General features: G+C 46.0%; 1 protein-coding gene across 2 annotated transcripts in view; it reads right to left on the reverse strand.

Annotated features, from left to right (window-relative positions):
* The window catches only part of FAM81A (family with sequence similarity 81 member A), a 70,764-nt gene extending 51,106 nt beyond the window's left edge, over nucleotides 1-19,658 (reverse strand). The window contains exons 1-3 of one of the 2 annotated variants that reach the window (XM_054715525.1): nucleotides 19,599-19,658; nucleotides 4,811-4,880; nucleotides 3,295-3,565 (exon numbers count right to left, since the gene is read on the reverse strand). In XM_054715525.1, coding sequence (XP_054571500.1) covers nucleotides 3,295-3,565; nucleotides 4,811-4,857 — 318 coding nt within the window. In that variant the 5' untranslated portion in view covers nucleotides 4,858-4,880; nucleotides 19,599-19,658. Of the gene's footprint in view, nucleotides 1-3,294; nucleotides 3,566-4,781; nucleotides 4,881-19,598 lie in introns of those variants that run through there. The other variant, XM_054715526.1, reaches the window with a different exon arrangement.
* Between the last annotated feature and the right edge of the window lie 691 nt (nucleotides 19,659-20,349).

Raw genomic sequence — 20,349 nt, forward strand, 5'->3', positions numbered from 1 at the left:
GCCAAATGGGAAAGTGATAGATTTTGCTGGGCTACCCATATGCAAAAAAATTAACTTAGACCTTTACCCTACTTCATACATAAAAATTAACTCAAACTGGGTCACTGAATGTAAAGAACTAAAACTAAAATTGTAGAAGAAAATAAGAGAATATCTTTGTGACCTTGGGTTAAGCAGTTCTTAAGACTTAGAACTAAAAGTGTCTATAATAATAAAAGCCTAAGCGACCATCACAACCGAACGGACAACCGAACAGGCTGCGTGGGGTGACCAGGCCGGCAGGGGGGTTAATGAGGAGCGGCCAAACAACCGAGCAGCAGGCTGCGTGGGGCAACCAGGCCCGCGGGGGGGGGCAGTGAGGGGCAACCAGGCTGGCGGGGGGGGGGAAGTTGGGAGCAACCAGGCCAGCAGGGGGGCAGTAAGGGGTGACCGTCAGCAGGGGGGGGGGCAGTTAGGGGTGATCAGGCAGGCAGGCAGGTGAGCAGTTAGGAGCCAGTGGACCTGGATTGTGAGAGAGATGTCCGACTGCTGGTTTAGTCAGACATCCCCTGAGGGGTCCCAGATTGAAAGAGGGTAAAGGCTGGGCTGAGGGGACCACCCCATGCACAAATTTTGTGCACTGGGCCTCTAGTCCTATCTAATAAAGAGGGAATATGCTCATTGACAGTCATGCCCTCACAAAGATGGCGGCGCCCACCACCAATAAGGAGGGAATATGCTAATTGACTGCCACACCCTCAAAGATGGTGGCACCCACAGCCACATGATGGCAGGACCCCATCCCCTTAGCCCCGCCTGGGCGGCAGGCGCGCAGCACGGCCAGGTCTGCCCCTAGGCGGGTCGGGCCACTCCACTTGCCTGCCTCCAAAGTCCCCCAGTCCCCTTAGGGCCGGACCGAGGTGCAGACAAGCCTCAGATGTTGGCTGCCCAGCTGCCCAGGGCCGCCCAAGGCTCAGGTAACCAGGGCCAGCCGAGGCTTGCACTGCCAGCAGTGGCAGCAGCAGAGGTGTGACGGAGGCATCACCTTCCCCTGATCACTGGGTCACCTCCCACCCCTGAGGGCTCCTGAACTGTGAGAGGGGGCAGGCTGGGCTAAGGGACCCTCCCTCCAGTGCATGAATTTTCATGCACCGGGCCTCTAGTAAACTATAAAAGAAAAAAAACTGTAATTTGAAATTTATTAAAATTAAAAAATTTTGCACTTCAAAAACCACCATTAGAAAATGAAAATATAAGCCACAGAATGGGAGAAAAAATTTGCAAATCATATATCTGATAAGGGACTTGTATCTAGACTATATATGAAACTTTTACAACTCAATAATAAGACAAACAATCCAATTGAAAAATGGGTTCTAACACATGCCACAACATGGATGAAACTTGAACACATGCTAAGTGAAATTAACCAGATACATAAGGATAATACTATATGATTCCATTTACATGACATACTAGAATAGGCAAATTCACAGAGATGAAAAGTTACTCAGAGGTTACCAGGGGCTGAGGGAAGAGTGAAATGGCAATTTATTGTTTAATGGGTACAGCGTTTCTATTTGGGATGACCAAAATGTTTTGGAAATGGACAGTGGTGATGATTGCATACAACACTGTGAATGTAACTAATGTCACTGAATTGTGTACTGAAAATGGATACAATGGTAACTATCTTACCACAATAAAAAAATCAACTTTTTAAAAATAGTCAGCAGACTTGAGTATACATTTCACCAAATAAAACACACAAATGATCAGTAAGCATATGAAAAGGTGCTCAACATCATTTGTCAGCAGGAAAACTCAAGTTAAAACTACCATGAAGTACCACTACACATGCCCTATAATGACTATAAAAAGACAGATAATACCAAATGTTGGTGAGGATGTGGAAAAACTGGAAACCTCATATATTACTGGTGAGTTGTAAAATGATATAGCCACTTTGCAAAATTGTTTGGCTGTGTTTTAAAAAGTTAAGCAAAAGCTTACTGTAAGACCTAGCAATTCCATTTCTAGTAATTTACCCAAGAGAAATGAAAACATATGCCCATATAAAGACTTGTACACAAGTGTTCACAGCAGCTTTATTCATAATAGCTAAAAAATTGGAAACAATCTAAATGTCCATCAAATAATGAAGAGACAAACAGAATGTGGTATATCCATACAATAGGATACTACTCAGACATAAAAAGAACATTCTTCTAGAACATGGCTGAATCTCAAAGAGATTATGCTAAGTGAAAGAAGCCAGATGCAGATGACTTCATAAGATTCCATTTACATGGAATGTCTGGAAAAGACAAAGTTTATAGAGACAGAAAACAGATTGGTGCTCACCTGGGGCTAGGTTAGAGGTAGGAATTGATTGCAAATAGGCTTATATAAATTTTGGGGTGTGATTTTTATAAATTTACTAAAAATCATTGAGTTGTACACTTATAATGGGTGAATCTTTGTGACTTTTAAATTATACCTCAATAAGGCTGTTAAATACATACATACATACATACATACATACATACAAATCTGACACCAAAAAAATGAGGTTTAATTTCCTAAGTATAATTAAGACACCAGCTCTATGACTTGCAACAAAGGTTTTCCTTAATCTAGTCAATATACTTTTTATTCATATAGTTAAAAATTACATGTGGAGGATATTAATATTGTTCAGTGATGGAACCCAGGCCCTAAATGATCTTAAGGTTTTTGAACTAAATTATGTGATCCTGTGGTTGAGTAAATAGCAGTAAATTTACAAACTCTAAAAATAGACAACACTGGCTGTTTATTGGGCTCATTGCAGAGAAAAATAAAACAATAAAAGAGGAGTCTGAGAAGCAATTCAAATCTCTAGATTGTTTGAGTAATAAACTATATTATATAAAATCATCATGACCTAGAAATATTTAATCAGAAGAGCAAAGGCTGACCTAGTAATTGGCCTAATAGCTGTCTTCAGGGATATGAAGAATTTTTACAGGGAAACTATTTGACTAGTTCTCCTCTCCATTGAGAGCCAAAAAAAAAGTGATTTAATAATCAGCAAAGTAAATTTAGATTAAACAAAATAACACTGGCAGTAACTGCTATCAAATACTGGAATAAATTTAACGAGGATATTTGTTCAAGCTGTTTCCTGGGCAATCAGTAAGAACAGACAGGACAGAACAGACGGCGTTGGTCTGAAGGCATTCCTGCCTGGCCGGGGCACTGGACTGGCCCACCTCCGGGCGGTGGAATGAGTCTGTGGAGTGGAACACAGCCCGCCTGAGGCACACACCTTACCTCGATGTCCCGGTTCAGCTGCTTCACTATGGCAGTTATGTTTCTGATGTGCTCCTCCAAGAAGAGCCTGGCCAAGCGGTCGCCTCCCCCTTTGTTTTGCATTTTCTGCAAACTGTTGACGATGTCGTCTTTAATTCGGAAGGCGTGCTCTACGAGGGCGGCGGTTGTTTTCTCGTGGCACAGGATCCTGTCTTCCAGCTGCTCCATGAGGTTTACAGTGTAGGGTGCCATGGTCAGGGACTGGCTGTGTCGGGGCATGGTTCTGACGCGTCTGCGGGAAGGAGCCATGTTACTGGGGTTGTTAATCAGGGAAAAGGTCACGGTTAAAGCCAGATTCAAGACTTCCCAGAGCAGAAAATGCAAATTATCTGTCCCTACAAGCTCAGTGAAGTTAGGGGCAGGGTTTCTGCCCCAAAGACTTTCCTTCATGAGCTGGGCAGCATCTTTCAACAATCGTACCCAGAGAGTCAAGTGTGCTGGTAGCAGGTTCCATGACCTCTAAAAGCAAGAGGCTGTCGGAATTGGGCACACTGACTTGTCTTCCCAGTATAAGCTGTGTTATCAAGATCAAGCTTATTGCCCTGGCCAGTGTGGCTCAGTTGGTTGGGCATCATTCCCGTGCACCAAAAGGTTCGGGTTCAATTCCTGATCAGGACACATGCCCGATTGTGGGTTCAATCCCTAATAGGGGGATGTACAGGAGGCAGTCGATCGATGTTTCTCTCTCTCTTTCCCTTTCATTTCCCCTCTCTCTAAAAATCAATTTTTAAAAATCTTAAAAAAAAAAAAAGATCAAGCTTATTAATAAAATCTCCTTTCTCCTCATAAAGCAGTGGTTACAAACCCAAATGCCTACAAAGGTCAGGCAGGTAACATAAATGAGTGAAGCACACTGGATGATGCAATAGGGAGTGGGGGGAGGGGGGACTTTGGAGGATTGGAAAGGGCAGTCTTCAACTAAAAGGAGCCACAATTCTGCTCCACCTCTGAGTGACCATCTGGGAATGCCAGGTCCACTTTTCCAAATCATCTGATATTCAAGAAGAGCCAGAAAATACAGACTCGTATGAGAAATCACCTGATTCTTAAGTGATAACAACTAATTTAAAAAGTATTTAAGGTGATGTAGTAGATCAAACAATGTATGTCCACAAGCCAATATTGGCCTATGGACACCCAATTTGCAACTTCTGGTTTAAAAGGGCTCACAGAGACCTCAGCCCCCCACGTGTCCAGAATTATATTTTACTGTTGACCAAAAGTACATCGGTACTGCAGGGCTAGTGTGAAGCCTTCACCTCTCGTGGTCACGGAGTGGCCCACAGTATCCGACAAATTGAAAGCTGGAGAGGCTACACAACACTACTGCCCTTGCCCTTGAACAAAATCCTTCCTGGATAATGAAACAGCTATCATACAGTTTCATTTACAAAGGCCATCACTCCCACTAGCAGCCTCTATGGGATTGGTAAAAAGAAAAAGTATACCTTAGATGCATATTTTCCATATATTATACCTTTCCTTGGTGACAAGAGAAGGAAATACAGTGCTCCGCTGGGCCATTTTTCTTTTTTAATAATTCACATCTGTTGAAAAAATAAGCATTAAATTATTTAACAGTTTATATCTAGAGCTTAAATGATCTCTAAAGCATACTATTAAGTTGCTAAGTGGACCATAAATTATGCTGACACACTGATCAGTTATATTATTAAAGACCTTATGACTTATGTGTGCAATAAACAGAAGATGTTTCCAAATAAGGAGAAAAGAATCAAGCAAAGTCAAATGTTCCTGAAATTAATATCACTAAGCCTGGTGAGACAGACTAACAAGGACTGTTAAATGTAGTTTCCTGAAGTTTCCTCATCCCATATCTGTATTTCAAGCTTCAGAAATCACTTTTATAGAAATAAGACAGTTTCTGTACCAGGCTTATTCAAGCTTGTACTTCTCCCTAGAAATTACAGGAGGCTTCCTTAGTAATTTTGATCTCAGCAAATTTAGTAAATTATACAGCAAAATAAAAGCACTTGTTTCTAACATGAATCTAATAATTTATGAGCAGTGGGATCTGATTTGAGGAAACCTGTCTATCCACTAAGAGAATCCTATATAATAAAGAGCTAATATGCAAACGGTCATCACACCCTCACGCCATCACGCAGTAACTGTTCAGACACTCAACACTGGGAAGAGAAGAATGGGGACCAGCCAGGCACAAATGTGCTCACGAGAGAGGAATGGGGACAGCCAGGCTGAGGCCCAGGAGAGGGACAAGTCACCTGCCCCGTTGTCCCCAAGCCGCCCACCCACTGTCCCCTGCAGTTGCGGCCAGCCTGGGCGAAGCCGGCCTGGGTCCTGGGTGCCTGCGGCTGGCCAGAGGGAGGGAAGCCCAGGTCCCAGATGCCTGCGACTGGCTAGAGGAGGGAATCCTGGGTCCCAGGTGTGGGGTGAGGCAGAGGCGGTTAGGGGCGATCAGGCCAGCAGGGGAGCAGTTAGGGGCGATCTGGCAGGCAGGCAGAGGTGGTTAGGGGCGATCAGGCAGGCAGGCAGGCGAGCGGTTAGAAGCCAGCAGTCCTAGATTGCAAGAGGCAGTCGGATATCCCCCAAGGGGTCCCGGATTGGAGAGGGTGCAGGCCGGGCTGAGGGACCCTCCCCCCACCCCCCACATGAATTTCTGGGTCTCTAGTGAGGATAATATTCATTAAAACTTTGTTGTAAGATATAATCATTCATATTACATCTTGCATATAAGGAACATTTGATCATCACAACACATTAGAAATCTGAGCAAAACTGGAGGGTTTTAAAAATATTCCATTACTTAGGTTTCTCAAAACTGTTATTAATTGGCTTAAAACAATGAATGCCTACTAACCATGATCTGATTCAGTAATGAGTTCTCATTAGATGCTGGATTCAAAAAGCATTTCTGATTGAAACCATTGTTTTGGCATCATCTCTCCAGTATGTTATTTTTAGTTTCGCAATGTGAACATTTCACTTTCCTAGATACAGAACTTCAAATTTAAACAAATTACATTTAAGAAAAAAAGTGATTCATACTAAATAAGCTATGATGCCAAAGAAGTTCTTCAGTAAAGATAAATAATTTCTGCCCTGCCCATGTGTCTCAGTTGGTTGAGCATCATCCCATACACCAAGAGGGTGCTGGTTCAATTCCCAGTCAGGGCACATGCTGGGGTTGCAGGCTTGATCCCCAGTAAGGGGTGTGCAGGAGGCAGCCGATCGATGTTTCTCTCTCTCATCAATGTTTCTCTCTCTCTCCCTTCCTCTCTCTTTAAAATTAATAAAAATTATTTTTAAAAAGATAAATAATTTCTGCCATTTACTACTTAAAATTAGGACAGTGTAGAAGCTGTTCATATAATCTTTATCATTTTAAAGCTGTAAAATACTTTAGTTGAGGTATTAATCCACAGAATAACTAACCTAAGAAATAGTTATTTTGGTATCTATTATGTAGCCAATAATCTAATCATTTTTCTTGGGCAGCAGCTAGGTCAGGGAGGCGCTGATGAGAATGGGTAAGATTTTCCAAAGTAGAGAACAGAGAGGTAGTTCCACACCTTTTCTCCTCCACACCCCAACACTATCCAACACATTCCCTGCCTCAAGGGCTTCACAGCCTACAGAGAAAGGTAGACATCTAAACCAACCAAGAAACAGTGGGGTAGTGGCTTAGGAACCACGTGAACAAAAACACATGGGAAGAAAACACTAATTGGAAAACATATGTGCAACCCATGTTTAGTGCAGCGTTATTTACAATATCCAAAATATGGTCGCAACCTAAGTGGCCACTGACTGATGACTGGATAAAGAAAATGTGCTATATATACAGAATAAAATTTTACTCAGTCATAAAAAAGAATGAAATCTTGCCATTTGCACCCTGGCTGGCATTGCTCAGTGGTTAGAGTATTGTCCACATACCAAAGGGTCGTGGGTTTGATTCCCTGTCAAGGGCACATACCTGGGTTGCAGGTTGAGTGTAGATCCCCAGCCCAGTTCAGGTGCATGCAGGAGGCAACCAATTGATATCTCTCTCTCTCTCTCTCTCTCTCTCTCTCTCTCCTTCCTTCCTTCCTTCCTTTCCTCCCCCTTCTTCCCTTCCACTCTCTCTGAAAAAGCAATGGAAAAATATCCTCAGGTGAGGATTGACAAAACAAAACAAAAAATCCTACCACTTGTGTGACAACATGGATGGACCTCAAGAGCATTATGCTAAGTGAAATAAGTCAGGCAGAGAAAGACACTTACCATACAATCTCACTTACATGTGGGGTCTAAAAACAAAAATTAAAACAAACAAACAAAAAAACCCCAAGCTCATAGATACAGAGAACAGGTTGGTGGTTGCCAGAGGTGGGGTTTGGTGGGTGCAAAAAATTGGTGAAGGTGGTCAAAAGGTACCGACTTCCAGTTATAAAATAAGTCCTGGGGATGTAATGTACAGCATGATGACTATAGTTAACAATACTGTATTGCTTCCTGAAAGTTGCTGAGAAAGTCAATCTTAAAAGTTCTCATCACCCAGAAAATATTTTCATAATAATGCCAGATGTCAAGTAGATTTATTATTGTGATTTTGCAATACATACAACTATCAATTCATTATGTTGTACACCTGAAATTAATATAATGTTATATGTCAATTATACCTCAAATTAGAGTGTTTTTAAACATAAAAAGCTACATGGGGAGGAAAAAAGAGAGGGCCTCCTTTTTCTTAGGTAGCAGCTACGTCAGGGAAGCACTGATGAGAATGGGTAAGATGTTCCAAAGTAGAGAATAGAAAGGTAGTTCCACACCTTTTCTCCTTCACACCCCAACACTATCTCTACTTGCTTTACTCTCAACGCACTGTGACCTAACCCACTCTTCCAGCCTCATCCTGGGCCACTCTTGCTGATTCCCCTTCTCCAGTCAACTCTAATGGAAAGAGATGAGTAAGCTCTCATGGTCCAAAGACACTACCCACTAAGATAATCGGACCCACAACTCTTGCCCTGAGCCCACATTCACCAAGCACATCATTTAGCTTCCCATGTGGCTGTGCATAAAAAGGGAACATGGGGCAATCAGCAAACTCAAGACCCAGTCTACCTGCAGCTACTATTCTCATCGTGAATTAACAATTGGAATTACACCTCAATGGGAACCGAGCTGGCATACGTCAGTCTCCGGAAATCTGATCATCTCTAAGGGTCTTAACAGAGATGAATATCTAAACCCATGTCACTGAAATGTGATGATCACAACATGGTCTCCATTGTGTGGGACAGACTCTTACATAAAGTGGCCCCCATGACCCCCATGTTCTGGGACTTCACACCTTGTGTGATCCTCTCCCCTTGAGTTAGGTGTGACCTGTGACTTATTCTTAACCAACAGAACACAGTAGCCACCAGCCAGGTGCCAGTTGTTGTCAGCTGGGATTCGACACCAAGTTATATAGCGTATATATAGTGCAGCTTACTAGGAATATTTTTAATTTATTTTAAATTTTTTAATTATTTATTTTATAATCTAACTTTTAAGTCATTTAATAGACTTCTAAATAATTGTCTTGCTTAGAAAACATCTCAAAAGAATTTTTTTTTTAGTTAATCCTCACCCAAGGATATTTTTCCATTGATTTTTAGAGAGAGTAGAAGGGAGAGGGAGAGACAGAGAGAGACATCCACATCGATTGGTTGCCTCCTGCACACACCCCAACCAGGGCTGGGGAACCTACAACCGAGGTGTGTGCTCTTGACCAGAATTGAACCGGCACCCTTCAATCCATGGGCTGGCACTCTATCCACTGAACCAAACTGGCTAGGGCTCAAAAGAATTTTTTAATTTACCTTTATTGTTGAAAGTAATACAGATGTCAAAAGAATACTGAAGACAGAGTAAGAACTATTTTTTCCCTAATAACAGTGGCTCTGTTCTAGCCAGGGTAAGCAAATTATAAAATAAATCTAATTTGTCACAAGATACCATTTCATCCCATCAGGCTGGCCAAAATGCGGAGTGGCAAGACCACGAATTGACAGGAACATATACGGAACAACGGGAACACCAGGTGGGAATGGGAATCGTCACCACCACGTTGGAAAGCAATCTTCAATATCTAGAAAAACTAAAGGGGCCCAAACCCTGTGACTCAATAATTTCCCCCCAAATTTCTCAAACATGTTCACAAAGAAACACAAGAATACTTAAGGCAGCATTGTTTCCAAGAGCGAAAAAGTGGGCCAGGGAGGACCCAACACCCGTCATCAGGCAAATGGGTGAATAAACCATGATATGTTCACAAATGGCTATTGGTTAAATGTCCAACAATGAAAGAGTAGTTAATAAAACATGGCACATCCACTCAAAAGGATGGCTATTTGAAATAATGGTTACAGAGGCTATGAAGCTGCACAGGAAATATTTACATGCTAGCTTAACGTTAAGGTTTGTTAAAAAGAACAAGATCGGAACAGAGATCTACAGAACTAGACAGAACCATAATCAGAGCCTGGAAACCAGAACTTTGTGCCATGGCAGCACAGTTTAGGTAGCGCAAACATTTTAACTTAATGCATTTAAAAGAACCCGGCAAAATTTTAAGTCCATCCTTGTCATGTCCTCTCCTCTTCCTCCTCCTCCTCCCCAATGTAAGGAGCACCGGAACCTGAGCCAGCAGAGATAGATGGTGCGGTCAAGGTCAAGGTCAAGACGACCCTGCACCTTTGTATGCACAGCTTCCCTTCCTCTCCTATCTGACCCACCACCGGACCCCTCTCTCCACGAATGGATGCTTCCTTGGGTTTATGGCTCTCTTTAACTCTGCTCCCCGCAACACACCCTGTGCCAAATTGGTGGGATTGTTCTGCCGTGTGAATAGCTGGTGTCTGGGTAAATCATTTGTTTTCAGTACAAGGAGGAGGAGGAGGAGGGCTGTGTAACTGAGGCCAGGGACTAATTCCAAAATCAAAGTATCAAGACTGATAAGAAAGTCAGAGCCCTGGCCAGTTTTGCTCAGTGGTTAGAATGTCGGCCCTCGGAACAAAGGGTCTCGGGTTCAATTCCCAGTCAAGGGCGTGTACCTCAGTTGCAGTTTCCATCCCCGGCCCAGATGATGGGGTGCGTGTGGGAAGTGATGTGTCTCTCACATCAATGGTTCTCTCTCTCGCTCGCTCTCTCTCGCTCTCTCTCTGCTTCCAGCCAGTGCAGAGATTGCTGCATGATGGATGGGATCTGGTCAACCTGCAACAGACACGTCATGTCCAGATGGGGTCACAAATGGGCTGGAAGCATCCAGACTCCTAGAACCCATTGGCCACTGATGTTGTTGTTGTTGTTGTGGTGTGTGTGTTTTTGCTGTTGTTGTTAATCCTCACAAGAGGATATTTTTTCCATAGATTTTTAGAGAGAGTGGAAGGGATGGAGGCGGGGGGAGGGGGGAGAGAGAGAAAGAGAGAGACAGACAGACATCCATGTGAGAGAGATACATTGATTGGTTGCCTCCCACATGCACCTGGACCAGGGCCAGGAATTGAACCTGCAACCCTTCGGTGCCCAGTCCAATGCTCTAACCACTGAGAAACACTGGCCAGGGCAACTGATGTTGTTTTAATCTATTCTACAGCTTAGAATAGTGTTAATGTTTTTAAGAGAACCCCTGCAAAAAAAAAAAAAAACAGATTGGTTTTTGTTCCCATCTATTAATAACAGCTATTTTGAAATGCTATTTAAGTCTCCTATTGTTACTTGAAGTTTTCATGGATTATGCCTCCCAACTGAGCTGCAGGGGACAGCAGGGGCTGCATACCATATGAATCTGTAACCCCTATGTAACCCAGCACAGCATCTCTTCACAGACATCCCTAAATGTTTGTTCATTGGCTTGTTTTTCTAATTTGGTAAGGCCCGTTGTTTTAATTACCGAGTTGCTCTGCCCAAATGACATATCGATGGCTGACTCAAGGTCCCCTCCAGCTGTGAGCTTGGCAGACGGCTTCAGGTTGCCCTGCACGGGCGCTCACACATGCGTGCACGCGCACCAAAAGAGAAGTGTCTTAATACTACTGTTAGGGTGTTTTATTATGATCAACGGCTATATTTGGCAACTTTTCTTTCCAGCATTAGCGAAGACACATGACCAAATGTTGAAAAGGGAATCTGCCAAATGCAACAGCTAGAACAGAAGAAATATTATTAAAAGCTGGTGCAAACTACCTCCTAAACTACCAACACCCCCAGATGCACCAAGGATCATCCAGGAGGGAGGCATGACTTCGTATACTCATGCAGGCAGACTGCTAATTGTGACTCTGGGGTTCTCCCTATATGACTTTCTACCTGAAAAGCTCAGGATTTGGGCTTGGAACAAAGACCCAGCCTCCAGCCTCCGCCCTTTTTCTCATACCCAGTGGGAGGGGCCGGACTTCTCCGCTGAAAAACCGGGAGTCCATGAGAGACTCTCTTATTCGTAATAACAGCTTGAGTCCAATGCATTAATTTTATAACAATTTTAGAGAGAGCAGGGGAGGCCTCCTGAGTCCTCTGAGAGATAATTAAAAATGGGGAGCAAAGAAACCTGAAATAAACAAAAACAAGCTGAAGCCACGAGGGGTTTCTGAATAACATCTTCCCGGTTAAACAATTTTAAGAATTCCATAATGCGACAGCAGCCCCCACACATTCTCGCCCACATAAACAGGCTTTTTATTTAAGCCTCACTCAGCTAAGCAGCAGATTCTCTTGCCTTCACTTCTGGAGCTCCTCTATCCAGAGATGTTATCGGCACAAAAGCATTCTTAAGAGGGAAAAGCTGACGGCCAGCCAGCAAGGACAGGCACGTCTTCAGGAGGAGAACTGTCGTTCCAATAACCTCCACCACTCGCCACCCTCAAACCTGATTTCCGATCCCAAATGCCAACTGTGCCTGAACACAGACTGAAAAATTCAGGCCAGCACATTTTGTTTGTCAGCCAGCACATTCCCAGTAACTCTCCTGGTGTGCCCGCAAGCTAATCAAATACACCGTTTTATTGTCAACGATAACTACATTTTTAACATACCAAGAATCATTGACCCCTGGGTGGGGGGACAGGGGGGATCAACAAATGACCACGGAGTAATGAAAAGCAACTGTTTTCTCTTCTTTCACCTGCTTTTATGTTAGAAACCTCTGGCTGTAGTGGCTCAGTTGGTTGAGTGATGTCCGTCCGTGCACCCAAGAGGTTGCCAGTTCCATTCCCATCAGGGCATAAGCCTGGGTTGCGGGGTTGATCCCCAGTCAGCAACCAATCAATGTTTCTCACATCTGTGTTTCTCTCTCTCTCTCTCTCTCTCTCTCTCTCTCTCTCTCTCCCTCTCTCTCTCTCTCCCTCCCTCCCTCCCTCCCTTCCTCCGCCTCTCTCTAAGCATGTCCTTGGGCGAGGATTAAAAGAAAAGAAAAAAAAAACCACCCATGGCACATAACCACAGCTAAAAAGTAAAAATAATAACAATAATAAAGTCATCAATATAAGGAGAAGGAGGAAAATAGAAGAGGCATCAAGAGAAAGGAACAGGCAGAAAGAGTGAAATAAAGAAGAGGAGGAAGCGTGAAGGAGGATGGGGGAAGGAAGGTGGCCGCTGGCAGAGCAGAGAGTGGGCCAGACACTGAGAGGAGAGACAGGTGTCTGGGGCTCCGAAGGGAGGACGTGAGCCTGAGACACGGCTCCTCACACATTCAGCTGCTCGTTTCAGACGTGAAGAAATAGATGGGCCATTTTAAATATACTATGTTAGATTTCTCTACTCTCTTTTTTTAAATCAAATATGTGGTTTCTTTGTTTTGACACAATTACACAAAATTAAGGTGTCACCAGGGGAAAATCCTTTATTCCACTTACAACGTGGAATATATATACCTTTTCGAATCACCCATCGTTTGGCTAAAAGGCCCTATTTCTGAATCACCATCCTCTCCTCCTCCTTCCTTTGGAGGAAGGCATAGGTCTCACCCACCGTCACGTACCCGGTGCTAGCAGACCACTCTACGGTCATTCTGTGCATGCGCTCAATGACTTTAATCAAGTAATTCAGTGCACTCAACAAATACTCACAGAGCTCTACAGTGCTGAACAAGACACAGCCCCCGCACTCAGGAGCTTCAGCTCAATGCAAGCTGGAGAGGCTGGGACAGGCCACGTGAGCGCTACACACCACGCCTTGCCTCTGAACAGAAGGCAGGCTCAGTTTGAACTTGGCCATCAAGAAAAGCATTTGAGCAGCAGGTGTTTGAGCTGGATATTTAAAGGGGTGGGTTAGGTAAACGCAAGCAGATGAGAAAGGGTACAGGGAGGACAAAGTAGAGGAAGTATTGACGAGTGCAGATTACCACGTACACGGGTTCCTGTTGGTAAGCAGTGAAAGACAAGGCTGAGACTGGGACTGGGACTGTGCTCAGAGGCCTGGACTCCACAACAGTCTGGAGCAGGAGAGAGACAGTAGAACCAGAAAGGAAGGGACATTTTTTAAAAATATTTTTATGTGTTGTGTTGTATTTTTTTTAATTTCAGAGAGAGGGAGAGAGAGAGAGAAACATCAATGATGAGAGAGAATCATTGATCGACTGCCTCCTGCATGACCCCTACTGGGGACCACGCCCACAACCTGGGCGTGTTCCCTGACCAGGAATCCAACCCTGACCTCCTGGTTTACAGGTCGATGCTCCACCACTGAGCCACACTGGCCAGGCAGGAAGGGACATTTTGAGGGAGACGGTGCAAGGGCCACAACACCCTCAACACTCAATGACCAACTGGACGTGGGAGTGTGAAGAAGAGAAAAGTCAGAATAACCCAAGTGATCAAGAGCAGGTTACAGAGAGAAGAATGATAGCACAAAAACCATTAAGGAGGTACTGAGGACACAGTATCTCCCCTATAGGCCGCCTCCCTAATAATGGATAACCCGGGTCTATCGTGAGAAAACACCCAAAGAACCCAAGTTGAGGGGTACTCCACAAAATAACCAGCCTGTACCCTCCTAAAGTGTCAAGGTCGTGAAAGACAAAGGACAACTGAGGAAAGTGCTAGATGGCGGGAAACTAAAGAGGCACGACAACTAGCACAGGACAAGATCCCGGATTGGATCCTGGGCCAGGAAGAGACTTTAAAAAAAATATTTACCCCCTTTTTGCTATAAAAGACATTCTTCTGACTACTGGTGACACCTGAATAAATCTGTAGACTAGACAATAGTACAGAATCCACGTCAATTTCTTGATTTTGGATACTTGTTATGCAAGAAAATGTCCTTGTTGTTGTTGTTTTTAGGACATATACGCTGAAGTGTTAGAAGTGGGGAGGTAAAGAGGACCGTGTCTACAACTAACTCTGAAAACAGTTCAAGAAAAATTACAAGAACATACGCAGGTAAGCATACGTCTAAACACGTGTGTGGAGAGAATGTGATAGAGCGGGAAGGATAAAGCAAGTAAGGTAAATAGTTAATATTGTAGAACTGGAGCAAAAGGTATCTGGGAAAAAGGATTAAGGAAGCTAGGATGAAGAGCTGTTTCGAGACAAATAGGCTTGTGGGTATCAGATTCTGAATGGAATTTGGGGAGGGCAGAGCCACACATGTAGCTTTGAAGGCGTCTGGGAGGCCTGAGTACAACCTGGTTAACAGCAGGGCTCTGAGGTCATATTGCCACTCTCAGGCCTGTTCCCTAACTGTGCCTTCCCTATGTTGTTCATTTCTCCCTGCCTCAATTTCCTCACCTACACAGCAGGAACGATAAGACTATCTGCCTCACAGAGTTGGAGCGAGGGTTACAGGACATAATACAAGTGAAGCACGGTGCCCAGTATGGCACCAGATAACTAACTGTCCGTTAACAACTAATGTTGGAAGAGGAAAAGGCGCCCAGGACCCCACATAATCCTACGTTCAGACGTCAGGCAGGTGAAGGAGAGAAATGAGGTCTGAGTCGCACCTGGAGAACCAGAGACAAGAATAGAGAGAGGCTCAGGAGGACAGTGGCTGCCGGAGGCAGACACAGGGCAGAAACCAAGGTGGGGAAGGGCCTCAGCTCTGCAACCAGGACCCCTCCCCAGGAGCCGGACAAGAAAGCAGTTTCAACAGAAAGGTGAGGGCGAGGCCAGAGAAGAGATGCGCAGTAAACACAGGGGCCTCATACAACACAGGGGCCTCATACAACACAGAACTGCTGCCTCATACAGGAGCCCATGGGACTACTTAAATAGGATTTGAATTAATTTTAAAATTGACAAAAATTAGAGATTCAATTCCTCAGTGTCACTGGCCACATTTCACAAGCTGAGCAGTTGCACGTGGCTAGGGATTCCCATGTTGGACAGTGCAGATATCAAATATTTGCATCATCGAAGAAAGCCCTACTGGATAGAGCTGGGACGCCAGCATGGTGCCTTCTATTATGAGAATGATGACTTACTTGACTATATAGTGAGGGGAAGGCTGGGAAGGGTAAGGAGGGACGGAAGAAACTGAAGAAAGAGAATAATAAATGGAGCAAATTTCCAAAAGAGGCGAGGAGGAAGGGAAGAAATCCAGAGACAGGAGAGGGTAGAGTGCATGTGGGTTAATTTGGGGAGGGGAATGAGAAATATTTTCTTCCCTGGAGAAAGAAAACAAAGCAGGACAAAAGTGGGTAAAGACAAAGGCTTAAGTGAGGAGGGTACTTTGGGAGCTTATACTGAGGGAGAGGGCACTCAACTGGGACATGGATAACCTATCTAATAAAGAGGGAATATGCTAATTGACCCTCACGCTGTCGCAAAGATGGCAGCACCTACAGCCAATAAGGAGGGAATATGCTAATTGACTACCCCGCCCTCAAAGATGGCGGTGCCTGCAGCCAATAAGGAGGGAATATGCTAATTGACTGTCCCACCCTCAAAGATGGCGGTCCCCACAGCCACAAGATGGTGGTGTCCAGTCTCCTCAGTCCCCCAGCCACCCAGGGCTGGCCCAAGGCACAGACAAGCCTCAGATGGCAGCTGCCCAACCGCCCAGGGCCGCCTGAGGCTCAGGTAACCAGGGCCGGCCAAGGCTTGTGTAGCCGGCAGTGGCAGCAGCAGAGGTGTGATGGGGGCGTTTCCTTCCCCTGATCACCAGGTCGCCTCATGCCTCTGAGGGCTCCCAGACTGTGAGAGGGGGCAGGCTGGGCTGAGGGAACTCCCTCCAGTGCATGAATTTTCATGCATGGGGCCTCTAGTTCTTATCAATGAAGAAAGTCTATCTCCCAAAAGGAAACTGACTGGAAGTTTAAGGAATGGAAAAGTCTGGCATAATCTCTAAAAGAATGTAGTCCAGAGCTAATTAACCAAGGATTTTTATTTTATTTTTTTCCCCACAGAAAAGCTAGACCTCAGTGAAATTAGAGTAGAGCCAGCATAAATGTTGAATGGAATCAGTCTTCCCGTCTTTGTGACTTTCTCCTAGATAACTTGGCAGGATGGAGAAGTAAAAGCAGATAATGAGGGTGATTTTGGATTGAGGACTGCCATATGAGAAGTCCAACGTGTTAAGACAAAGGTTCTGGAATTCCAGACAGAACTGAAATGGCTGGCAAGATATAAGGTCCAAGTGGAGAAATGGAGCCATAAAGGGAGTGAACAGCTAGCAATGAAAGGACCAGAGTCCTCAGTGATGGCTGAAACTTGGTGCAGTGTGTGTGTGTGTGTGTGTGTGTGTGTGTGTGTGTGTGTGTGTGTAGGGGGAGATGCTGGGTTGGGGGGGGAGGGGAGGAGAAGTCAGATAACCAGGCTGAAGTCCAAGGTGAAGTCCAGATCTTAAAGGTGGAAAAAATTCCCAAGACTAAACAAGCCATGGGAGTTGATGTTGAGGACCTTGAGGAACTTCAAGGTCATTGAATTAATAGAGTCTCAACATAATCCCCCAAGTCACCGGCAAGAGACAAGGTAGAAAAGAGAACCAAGCCAGTTGCTCATGCCTGTTTGTTACTTTTCAAAAAAAAAATAATTTTTATTGATTTCAGAGAGGAAGGGAGAGGGAGAGAGAGATAGAAACATCAATGATGAGATCATTGATCGGCTGCCTCCTGCACGCCCCCCTACTGGGCATCAAGCTCACAACCCGGGCATGTGCCCTGACCGGGAATCAAACCATGACCTCCTCAACCACTGAGCCACCCCCGACAGGGCTGCTACTTTTTTCGTAGCATCAAGTGAAGTGATTCCAAACCTGTGTGTACATCAGACTCACCGGGGGAGCTGTTTTCTCTCCCCATCTTCCTTTCTCCCCCTTCCTTTTTTTTTTTTTTTTTTTTTGTGGGAGGGAGGGCTGTTTTTAAAATAAGAATTCATACGTCTTGCTACCTCGATGATTCTAATGTGGAATGTTTGGGAGAGTCTAAAGAGCCACATTTTTTTCAAAATGCTCCAGGTGATCCTGAGGAGCCAGCAGGTTTGGCAAGCACTGATGAGAGGTGAGAAGTACGGTGTGGGGCACAAGCAGGCAGCATGCTCTCTAAAGACTTTGTCAGTGGTGGGTTCATGGTTTGGAGGTGGCTCTGAGAAGCCAGGGGAAGGCCAATCCATGTTTCGGTGAGATGGGAGAGGGCTGGGGTGGGAGGAGGGGTGATGGGGGGGGGGGGGGCGGAGACAGGAGATGGGCTCCGCCTCAGAAAAGTGAAAACACGGGAGTATGGCTGTAGGATGTAAGAAAGGAGACTGAAAGGTGGGTTGGAGACACACAGGTTAGTGGCCTAGAGAGAGGTGGCTGAAGTTGATGAGGGTTCCTGGTGTGTGAGGTGTGACTGGTTAAGAGTTGTTAGGCTTAGTGGCTGATTTCCTGGGGAGTAAGAATGTTTCTGTCTGGATGCTCTCCGATTTCTAACATGTAAGCCATTAAAGATTATTAAACCCTCAGGTAAACAAGCTTGCAGGAGCTTATTCATTAACACGGAGAATGCTGTCTTCCCACCCACCTTTGTATACAGATGAAACCACACTGGAATGAATACCAAGGACAGCCTCAGAGCAGAAAGCCAGAAGGGTCAACCCCAGAGGCTGTGAGAAGGACCAGGGATTCCCTCCCTTCCCTCGCAGTATATAAGCTGAGAATGCAGAAGGGGGCCTGCGGGTCTTGTTAGCACCAGCCAATGCTAAAAATAGAAGAGGTGTCACAGCCTACTGGGTCTCAGGAGCACCACACACACACACACACACACACACACACACACACACTCCATGCCAGGGTCCTGAAGGCTGAGACATGTGCAAATCCTAGGGATGGTTCTCAGTAAAGAATATATTTACTTTCACAAACCCAACTCTTATTTAAGAGCAAGCTGCCTCGGCTTCAGAGAGAGCTGCACTTCTGTGGATTCAAGTCATGCTAGCATTATTTCTGGTGACTCCTATGAAATAATTTCTAAAACTGACATACACAGACAATAAGATGAAGGCGTGATCCCAGCCAGGCACTCCCGTGCACCACACACACACACACACACACACACACACACACACACAACCTCCCTCATGCATATTGAAGAAATGACTCATTTAATCTGCTGCTGCCTGCCACTATTGGGTCTTGATTCTACCTATTCAAATACAAAGTTTCCTATTAGATTAACTACAGGAAAGAACTCAGGAGTATAACCCTGATTTCGTTCGTGACTTTAGAGCACCCAAGAGGTTTTCACCTGGGCATCTTGAGAAGTCACTCTCTGGACCACCTACCGCTTTCTCTCCATAATCGTCTATAAAACTATAACATTTCTTGCCACTTGAGAACCAATTAATGGACACCCTTGTACAATATACATAGTTAAGCCCTGTATATCCTGTCCCTGCAGAGCCAGTACTTTGGGGCCCTTTGACACCTCAGTGCAATGGCACAACAGCACCGTGGAACTGCGAGGAACCCAAGCCTCTCCTTTTAACGAAGCGGGTGGGGGGTTAGGTGACCCGTCCAAGGTCACTCGGCTCCCTGGCAATGTGTGCACCACCCTAGCTCCTCCAAACAATCCCTCGGGGCTTCTGTGGGTTTGCTTGCATGCAGCCTCTCCCCAGCCCCCGCAAAAAATGCAACAATGTCGGTTGCGCTTTGTGCCCAACTTCATTCCTGCGCGTCAGCAAGCAGTTAACCCTCTCGCCGGCAGCGGGTCGCACGGGCCACGCGCGTCTCTCCGTGTCCCCCAAGTCTATCTCCCCGGGGGCTGCCCCAAGGTCACCGGCCGCCCCGGACCGCAGGATGCCCAGTCGGGGGGGGGCCCGGGACGCGGCACTCACCCTCGCGGGGGGCGGGCGCGCCGCGGCTCCCCTTGTCCTCGCGGGCGCGGCTGGGTGCGGTGGCCGCCGGCGCGGGCTGTGCGGGGAGCCCGGCTGCGGGCCCGCGCCGCGGGGAGCGCCGTCCAATCAGCGCGCGCCTGCCGCCTGGCCCGGCGCGCGGCCCGGCCGGGTTCGCGGCTCCCGGGGGACGCGAGCCGCCGCGCGCCGCCCGAGCGGCTTCCGGGCGCGTTGCCTGGACGCGGTTGCCGTGGCAGCCCGAGCTGGAGGCTTTCCCCGCGCGCCCGCGCCCAGCCCGGCGCCGCCCTCCGCGCGCCGCGTTCCCACACCCAAAATAGCCTCTCCTCTCGCCGCCGGTTGCCACCGCGCTCCCCTCCCCGCGCCCGGACCGGGCGGGCGGGGATCTCGCTTATAGGAAAATAAACCCTGGCGCAGGGCTGGCGGACTTGAACCGAGAGGTGTTGAAATGGTGCCTGATGAGGATAATAGCCGTGGCGGTTGCACTGTAATTCTCTTCGGAGCTCTAATATCCTTATGTACGAAACCTCTTTCCCACAAAAAAATAAAAATAATAAAATAAATGCATTATTTATTTCCACCCACCCTTGCACATGGGGGCGAGTTATTTTCTTAGGCCACTGACTGGGAAACAGCTCGGCGCCGACGCCCCGCCTGTGCAGGTGAACTTACCCTCGCGCCTGCCAGGTGTCCTTTGATGAAACACCTTGATACCCGCCGCAGGGACCAAGGACGG

Source organism: Eptesicus fuscus, chromosome 5 (genome assembly GCF_027574615.1).
Source record: "Eptesicus fuscus isolate TK198812 chromosome 5, DD_ASM_mEF_20220401, whole genome shotgun sequence".
NCBI lineage: Eukaryota > Metazoa > Chordata > Mammalia > Chiroptera > Vespertilionidae > Eptesicus > Eptesicus fuscus.